Raw genomic sequence first — 8,281 nt, 5'->3', positions numbered from 1 at the left:
GTCCCCGCCCGGCGCCCCCCACTCCGGCGCGATGGTGGAGGCCGGAGGCCACGCCCCCGTGGCCGAGCTCCTGGCGGCCGGTCCTCCGCGGCGCGAGACCCGCAGTCCAGCTCGCTCTTCCTTGGCGCGTCCGGGCCTTCCTCTCGCCGCCTTCCTGCTCGGTCCGCAGCTCGGCGATCCCCGGCCCCATTCTTCATGGCGTCGCTCCTGTGCTGTGGGCCCAAGCTGGCCGCCTGCGGCATCGTCCTCAGCGCCTGGGGAGTGATCATGTTGGTGAGGGGACCGCCCGGCGAGGGCCGGACCGGGCCCGAGGGGGCCCCGGGGACGGGGGCCGGAAGGCTGGGAGCCTGCGGGCCTTAGGAAGCAGCAGGCAGTCTGGACGGGGGTGGGGGGTGGTGATTAGCCGCTGGGGAACGAGACAGCCGAGATTGAGAAATGGGGAACTCGAGCGGGGAGGGGGGGGGTGTGGAGCTGGAGCTGGAGCTTGGAGCCCGAACCACGGCTGGTAAACCTGGAGACACTTCCCCACCCTCCCACCCCCCCGTTAGAGGAGGAAAAGCTGGGGTCTCGAGCGATGCCTTCGCTGAGTGGAGGGCAGTGCGGAAAGGGAACGCTTGTTCCCCAAATGGGCATCTGGTGGGGGGAGGGGTCGTGTTTCCCCAGGATCACCCGCCCCACTCTAGGAAGAAATCCTAGGAAGTGCTGATTTCCCCTGACCGCTTCCTCCCAGTCCCGTGACAATGACGCCCCTGGAGAGGAGGATCATCGGGTGGCTCACTGTTGCTGCCCTTGCACCAGCTCACGCCCTGATCCTGGTTCCAGCAGCAGCCACCCCAACCCCAGCGCGTTCTGGTAGCTCCCAGACCCAGATGTTGTGGCTACAGAAGTGGGAGGGGTTTAGAGGCGGACCAGGTTAGGTGCTTGCGTTCATCAACCTATCCGTCACCTCTTTGCAGATAATGCTCGGAATTTTTTTCAACGTCCATTCCGCTGTGCTGATCGAGGACGTTCCTTTCACCGAGAAAGATTTTGAGTAAGTAGGTGGGAGAGACGGAGCTGGGGGCAGGTTTGCGAGGTGGCAGAGGCGGGGCTGGAGGGCAGGTGTGCAAGGTGGCAGGTAACTGCAGGTGGCAGGATGCTTGCGGGCCCCTCGAGGCTGGAGAACTGCGTGCAGGGAGCTTTTCTCCTTAGCGCACTTTGGAGTCAGGCCTCAGCAGCCACCCCAAACCCAACACTCCAGATGTGGCTTCCTCGGTAGTTTACTTGACTTCCCCGGGCCGCCTGGTGGGTGCAACTTTAAAGCTCACCCCATAGGGTTAGGAGGAAGCTCGAATAATAGGTGTACAAGCGCTTGGGATGGTGCCTGGCCACAGTGCCCGGGAAAGGCTGGCCGCTAGGAATGCTTCTGACACTCGTCTACCTGATTCCCACCCCCAGGAAAGACCCTCAGAAAATATATGACCTTTACGAGCGAGTCAGCTACAACTGTTTCATCGCCGCGGGCCTTTACCTCCTCCTCGGAGGCTTCTCTTTCTGCCAAGTTCGGCTCAACAAGCGCAAGGAATACATGGTGCGCTAGGCACGGTCGCGTCTCGCCTGTCCAGCTCCCGACTCTATTTAAGGACTCTACCCACCCGCCCCCATGCCGGCGCCCTCCGTGGGATCCCCTTTCCCTGCGGCGAGACTGAACCCCTTGTCCTCCGGTCTCCGGCCCCCGCGGAGGGAGGCCGGGGCTGGCCGTCCCCCGTCCGTCCACAATAAAGCGAAGCTGCCCTCTTGAGCCGCGTGTCTGTGCTTGGGTACTGGGACGGGCACCGGGTGGAGGGTGAGGGCGCTGCAGACCGGCCTCCGAGTCCCGACCCGCCGACGGAAGTGGAGTGAGGCCGGCCCGGAAGTGAGGCGGGGTCTTCCACTCGGGCCTCGCTGGGCGGGCGCCGCCGCCGTCCCCGCTGCGAGGAGGCGGGGAGCGGCCGAGGGAGCCAATCGGCTGCGGGGAGGGACGGGACTTCCTGCGGTGGGCCCCGGGCCGCTCGGTCGCCCGGCTCCCTGGTCCCCGGCGAGGAGGCGGCGGCGGCGGCGGCGGCGGCGTCTCCTCCGTGGGGAGGCGCGCGGGGCCATGACGTCAGCGTCCACCAAGGTTCGCCCTCGCTCGCGGACAGCGCTCCCTGGCGGCCACGGGAGGGCGGCCCCCAACCCCCGCCCTGCCGGCGGCGCCGGCTCTTCCGCCCGGGGTGAGGGGCGGGAGCCGGCCGGGGTGGGGCCAGGGGCTCCGGGCGGGACGGCGCGGGGGTGTGCGCCGGCCCCCCGTGACGCCGCCCCGCCCCCAGGTCGGAGAGATCTTCTCGGCGGCGGGCGCCGCCTTCACGAAGCTCGGGGAGCTGACGATGCAGCTGCATCCCGTAGCCGACTCTTCCCCCGCGGGGTACGTGAGCCGGGCCGGGCCGCGGATTCGGTCACTGACGCGGACGCTCGCCCTAGGGCAGGGGCAGGTGGGAGTGCGCCCTGCGCCTGGCACTGCGCGGAGTGGGTGCGAAGAAGTGCCTGTCGGCGGAGGGCGCGACGGATGCACCGGCAGCCTGAGGCTCCCGCCCCGGACCCGGACCCGGACCCGGGCCACCGCTCCGCCCCGCTGCGGGCGCTGCGCACCGCGACCGGGTTCTGTCCGCAAGACCCCCGCGGGTTGGATTGCCTTCAGCGGTCCCTGACAGCAGCCGCTTCGCGCTGGTGGGGGAGAGACTTTCTTCGTTATAACGTGGCTGTCGGGACAGGTGTGGTTGGGGGTCCTCAGGATTCCCACCGGGCGTTAAGAGCTTTTTTTTTCTTTTCTTTTCAAGGAAGCCCTCTTTAGGGACCCATAGAAGGGGCCCCAGGGTCTGGGGGGTGGAGGCTGGTTGCTGTGGCCTGCACAGCCTGTGGGCTGGCCGCACACCCCCCTCTTCCCACTTTCGCTGTTCCCTCTCCTCTCTGACAGTGCCAAGTGGACGGAGACGGAGATAGAGATGCTGAGGGCTGCCGTGAAGCGGTTTGGGGACGATCTTAATCACATCAGCTGTGTCATCAAGGAACGGACAGTGTGAGGGAGGGTGGCCGGCAGAGGAAGGGGGGTGGGCACGTTCTTCCTCCGCACCCGCCTTCCATCTCTTCCTGAGAACTCCCAACTCTACCTCGCTGCTAGTTCTGTTAGCATCTCCTCCAAGATTAAAAAAATAAAAGAGTGGGTCAGAAGTTACTGAAATGCTATGGTAACCGGGACCTTCCAAGAATTTTATTTTGGGGTTGCCCGAGATACCCAACAATTGAATTCTGTGATGGGAGTTCCCTGGTGGTTTATGCAGCTCCTTGGAGATTCTGCTGCGGTGTTTCTGGGGATGCTGTGATTCTGAACTAGTTGAGCGGGATCTTCTCCTAAGTCTCAGTCTACCTGTAGTTCACCAGGGCTTACCTGGTGGCCTTCCAGATCTGCACATCTCTCCCAGAAGAGAATGAGGCAATGGGTTCAGGGAGTCCACTCATCACATTCTGTCCGTTCTGAGTGTACACAAAGCTTCAGGGGAAACTGAGAGCCCTGCCAAAGGGGTGGGGCCCTGACGGTGATGCTCATGAAGGGGCTCCCCAGGATTCCTTCAGAGTGGCCCATTGCCCCTGCCCCTCCCCACCCTTCCCTAAGTCGCTGTGAGGACTCTCTTCCTAACCCACTCTCGTCTCTCCAGGGCTCAGATAAAGGCCACAGTGAAGCGCAAGGTATACGAAGACTCTGGCATCCCTCTTCCAGCTGAGTCACCCAAGAAAGGGGCCAAGAAGGTGCCATCCAGTGTCTTGTCACCTCCTCCAGCCGCCCCTCCACCAAGCAGCACCAGTGTCCCTGAGGCCGGGGGCCCCCCCATAAAGAAACAGAAGGCTGGTGAGGGCTGCAGAGCTGCCACGGGGGCAGGGGATGGGGGTAAGGTCCTGTCCAAGGTTCAAAAGTTCACAGGTTCGGGAGAGAATCGGGGGCTGGGTCAAAGAACAGATCTCTTCCTTTCCCTGTCAGGGTTCCCAGACAGCTGCTGGGCTGTCAGAGGGAGTGGGGGCTTGAAGCTTTGGGAAGCTGGGGAGCAGTCAGAGAATCTAAAGCCCAGCTTACCACCTCCCCACCCCCCCAGATGTGACACTCAGTGCTCTGAATGACTCGGACGCCAACAGCGACCTGGTGGATATTGAAGGGCTGGGTGAAACTCCTCCAGCCAAGAAACTAAGCTTCGACCAGGGTAGGGGTCCTCCTCCTCTCACTCTCTGGCCAGTTGAAAGGGGGGGTGGAGACTCAGCTTTGACCAAGGTAGGGGTCTTTCTCCCACTCCCAGGCTAGCTGTGGGGGGGCGGGGTGCTCACTTGGACAGCAGGGGAGAGTCTCCATAGGAGCCCCCTCCTGTGCACAGAGGTCTCGGAAGAGAAGGTTTCCTGGTATGCAGTGCAGGGGGGATTGGGTCAGCAACGAGCCAGGTACTTTGGGGAGGTAGGAGTGGTCTTGGCAACATTCTTGGGGCTCGCTCCATCTCGGCCCATTTTGCTTCCTGTTCCAGACAGCTTGACCCTGGAATCTGGCCTTCTCATGACCTCTGCTGACCCCCCTCTGCTCTCTCGCTGAGCCTTCCACCTCTCACCCCTGTCACTGTTCCCTCTGGACCTGTGAATCGCCCAGGACTCCGAGCAAGTCTGCACGAGAGAAGGTCAAGAGGCTGCTGGGGCAGCACACCTTTGCAGTTCTGTGCGAGCATCGGCCCCCAAGCCCTCTGACCTCCAACTGACAGACTTTTTTTTATACAGAAAACAATAAAGATTGTTCCCTCAGCCTGGTGTGTTTGGCATAACATTATTGGGGCGTGGTGGGTGACGGCCTCCCTCCTGAGCCCCAGGGGCTCGGCCCCTCCTCGCAGTGCTCACCACCCTGCCTAGAGCAGCACAGCCAATATTGGCAGACTCTCTTCCCAGTGCCAATATTTCTGTGCTGCTAGAGCCAGGGGAGCTGGGTGTGGGCAACAAAGACTCTACTTTGCTCTCCAAAAGCAGAACCTAACTCCCAAGATCTCTGGCAGTCAGTATTCCTGAGGCTGCGCTAGGGACTTGAGAGGGGCTATTTCCAGTGCTTCCCGACCCCCCCCCCACCACCACCACCACCTCACAAAAAGGCCCAGATGTTTTGTGTGTTGCTTCTCCAGGGCAGCCTCTCAGGGCCAAGCCTCAGCGGTGCCTCCCCCACCCTCACCCTAACACCACAGTGTGGTCTGGACGTGGCCACAGTACCGTACAAACCACAGTGTGCTGCTGGGGCGGGAGCAGGACTGGGGTGGGCTGAGAGGAAGGGAGCACAAGATGGTGCTGGGAAGACCCCCAACACCCAGAGCAGAGACTTAGGGAAGGTTTAGAAGGCAAACATGGCCCCAAGAAGCATTGGGGCGGGCGGGAGGCGCGGGGGCAAGCAACCAGGGCTAGGAGCTGACAAGCACCTGGAGGGAGACAGGCCTAAGGAGTGAGCTGGCAGTGTGATAAGACTGGAACCATCTTCCCTCTGTAGGAACTCTGCTCAGGGGATCCCTAGGGTGGGGTCGGAGGCAGAGGAAACCGGGAATGATCGTGGGGGGCCAACATTCTGCCTCCCGACTCAGCAGAGGCAGGGCCCCAAGGCTTCCTGTGTCCGTCTCTCCCCACCCTGGGTCAGAACCCAAGAGAAAGCAAGGAGAGACACAAGGCCAAGGACAGCAGGGTTGGGAGTTGGCAATCCAGAGGTGGTGGGGCCGGAACATGGTAGGGAGAGGGGGGCCGGAAGTCGCCCTGGGCCCTGGGCCTGCCACAAGATGGAGGCCAAAGGCAGGAAATGGAGACCAGAGAGAGAGGGGAGCAGCAGGGCCCAGGAAGAGGGCTGTCTGGACCTGGGGGCCAGGTACTCAACCCCCAGCACTGTCCCCAGCCCCCACTGTCCCCCCAGGACCCACGCCCGGCCCCCTGCGACGACCCCCATCAGACCATCCACCAGGCCCAGGAAGGCGGGCCCACCCCATAAAGCCACGTTTAAGCTGAGACAAACATGCCTCTCCCCACCCCCACCCAGGGCCTTCCCTCAGCCTTTCCCTCCTGTCCAGGACATGATTCTTAAAAGCACCCCACACCAAGCACAATCCAAGGGCTCGGATCCCTTCCACAAATCAAAATAACATCCTCTGAAACCTAAAAGTTTTCCCCCTACATCCCATTCCACCCGCTACCACCCCCCCTTCCGACACACCCCCCAAAACTCTTAGCAATCAGAAAGATCTAAGATGGTGGGTGTAAGCAGTCTTTTTAGGCCCCGGGGGATGCCAGACCCCTCTCAAGACCCCTATTTGTCCCACACCAGATCCTGCCAAGGCCTCCTGCTCCTCACTCCAGCCTCCATCACCCCCAAACTGAACAACTGCCCCCAGCTCCCATTCTCGGCAGAGCCTTTGTGGGGGTGAAACAAATCAAACACTGTGCTAACAGCTGGGGGTGCTGGGGGGCCTTCTGGTCTCAGCCTTTGGTTCCCATCTGGGGGACTGAAGTTTAGGGGCACAGGGGAAAGCCTCTCCAATCATCCCCCCAGTTCCAAGACTGACAAAGCCCAACCCCACCCCAGCACGCACCTCCAAACCTCCCCCCCAACCGCCACGTCTCTCCTGAAAACAGGGGACACTTCCCTCCTCACTTACCTCAGCTACTCTCCCCTGAGATCCTGGTCCCCTATTTTGAAGGGAGCAAAATTTGGGGTGCATCCCTCACATTTGGGGTGCAGGAGAAAGGAGCCGCCCCAGTCGCATCGCTGGCCTCCTTCCTCTCGGCTGGCTCAGGGAGTGGGGAGTGCCCTAGGGAGGGAGGACCCCCACAAGAGAGCTCAGAAGGGGGTTCCTCCATTCCCAGTCAGAATTGGGGACACCCCCCCAAACCCGTCCCAGCCCATCCGTCTCCAACTCGGCGGGAGAGGCAGCTGCAATGCCCCAGTCAGATTCCCCCAACACTACATTCCTCACCCCATCTAGAGGGGTCCCGGGGGCCCCAAAAAATCCCAAAAAAATCTAGGATGTTGGCAGGACGGTCCTGGACTAGCATGCCAAATTTGGGGTCCTCAGATAGCCCCGTTTTTTCAGGAAAATTCTGTCTTTCACCTGCCTCCCGCCAGCCCTGCTCTGTCCCGATGCCAATTTTGGAAGTCACTCCCTCCTTCCTCCTCCCCGTCTCTCCAGGCCCCCCCGCTCGGGGGCTGGGGTCCAGGAAACCTGGCTTCCAGACCGGGGAGGGGGGCCACTCCTCGAAGGGCTAGGGGCCAGGAGGTCAAGCTCATAGCCCCAGTCTTAGGGAAGCAGGAAAGCTCGATTCTCCCCTCCCCCCCCACCCCCACCCCACCCCCCCCGCTGGTCTCCGTGGTGGTTTAAGGAAAGCCTGGAGGATTGGAATCTGCCATTGCTGTTGCACAGGCAGGTTTTTTTCCTTGGGTTGGGGGGGTGGGCGGTGGGAGGGAGAGAGGGGAGGAGAGCCGAAGGGAGCGGGGACCCAGGCGTGCAGGGCCGGCCCGGCTGACCCCCTCGCCCCTGCGGCCGTGGGGGAGCCCCTCCCCCCACCCACCTCGACCGCATTCCCAGCCCTCTGGCCGCTTTCTGTTTGGGGCTCTGACCCTAGAAACTGGGAACATGAATCACCCCCTTGCACCCCACCACCACCTCCCCTCGCCCAAGTTCTAACAGCACCACCCTAGTCTGGGGTCTTTCCTTGACAGCTGGGACACCCTATGTCCCCCCCCCCCCTTTCCCGGAAAGTGAGGTGTGCTCCCTTAAGAAATGGGGGTTTGGAGTCTGAAACCACCTTCTTTCCCTCAGATTCATCCAGGCCTCAGAGAAATAAGAGGAGATGTGCTGCCCCCATTACCTTTCCGGATTTCTCCCTTCAAGTCCTTGGGTGTATTTGGGGGTTCAGGCAAGAAAGAGATTTCTTGACTCTGGGGTGAGAGGGAGCTGGCTGTAAGCAAAGGACACCTCAAACCAGCATCATGCTCTGAATTAAGTGAATCCTCGAATCAACTTCGCCTTCATCAAATACACCCAGAGAGTGACAAAACACCCCGAAATAAGGACACCCCAAAACTTTAGTCTCCTACCTTGGTCCCTTGCCTTGTGTCTTTCCCTGGAAAAAGCCTCATGGCTATCTATCTACACATACAGCGGTCTATCCCCCCTCAAAGTAAGTTTCCACAACATTCAAATATAAAGCTTTGCTCTGTCTCAATGACCCACAATCA

At 61.3% G+C, this 8,281-nt stretch overlaps 2 protein-coding genes across 6 annotated transcripts; both read left to right on the top strand.

The window, feature by feature from the left end:
* The first annotated feature begins 63 nt into the window (after window positions 1–63).
* Window positions 64–1,780, top strand: RNASEK (ribonuclease K). Its single transcript, XM_077892967.1, has 3 exons — window positions 64–273; window positions 957–1,033; window positions 1,438–1,780. The coding sequence occupies exons 1-3, from the start codon at window positions 196–198 to the stop codon at window positions 1,577–1,579; spliced, it is 297 nt and encodes a 98-aa protein (XP_077749093.1). The 5' UTR covers window positions 64–195; the 3' UTR covers window positions 1,580–1,780.
* Window positions 1,781–1,978: 198 nt separating this feature from the next.
* Window positions 1,979–4,827, top strand: BACC1 (BPTF associated chromatin complex component 1). Of its 5 annotated transcripts, none has more exons than XM_077892962.1 (6): window positions 1,979–2,137; window positions 2,328–2,422; window positions 2,972–3,073; window positions 3,711–3,940; window positions 4,143–4,247; window positions 4,560–4,827. In XM_077892962.1, the coding sequence occupies exons 1-6, from the start codon at window positions 2,117–2,119 to the stop codon at window positions 4,622–4,624; spliced, it is 618 nt and encodes a 205-aa protein (XP_077749088.1). In that variant the 5' UTR covers window positions 1,979–2,116; the 3' UTR covers window positions 4,625–4,827. The 5 variants fall into 5 exon arrangements, with proteins under 5 accessions (XP_077749088.1, XP_077749091.1, XP_077749090.1 ...); XM_077892963.1 differs by having other exon boundaries at window positions 1,980–2,137; window positions 3,711–3,901; XM_077892965.1 differs by lacking the exon at window positions 2,972–3,073 and having other exon boundaries at window positions 3,711–3,901.
* The last annotated feature ends 3,454 nt before the right edge of the window (window positions 4,828–8,281 follow it).

Source organism: Canis aureus, chromosome 3, assembly GCF_053574225.1.
Source record: "Canis aureus isolate CA01 chromosome 3, VMU_Caureus_v.1.0, whole genome shotgun sequence".
Taxonomy (NCBI): Eukaryota; Metazoa; Chordata; class Mammalia; order Carnivora; family Canidae; genus Canis; species Canis aureus.
This window is presented reverse-complemented; position numbering and strand designations above follow the sequence as displayed.

Bases quoted from the DNA above. Each gene is read 5' to 3' on its own strand.
- RNASEK (XM_077892967.1), top strand. From the start codon at position 196: ATGGCGTCGCTCCTGTGCTGTGGGCCCAAGCTGGCCGCCTGCGGCATC. The intron at 274-956 runs GTGAGGGGACCG...ACCTCTTTGCAG, and splicing joins CCTGGGGAGTGATCATGTTG to ATAATGCTCGGAATTTTTTT. The intron at 1,034-1,437 runs GTAAGTAGGTGG...TCCCACCCCCAG, and splicing joins TTCACCGAGAAAGATTTTGA to GAAAGACCCTCAGAAAATAT.
- BACC1 (XM_077892962.1), top strand. From the start codon at position 2,117: ATGACGTCAGCGTCCACCAAG. The intron at 2,138-2,327 runs GTTCGCCCTCGC...CCCCGCCCCCAG, and splicing joins TGACGTCAGCGTCCACCAAG to GTCGGAGAGATCTTCTCGGC. The intron at 2,423-2,971 runs GTACGTGAGCCG...CCTCTCTGACAG, and splicing joins GCCGACTCTTCCCCCGCGGG to TGCCAAGTGGACGGAGACGG.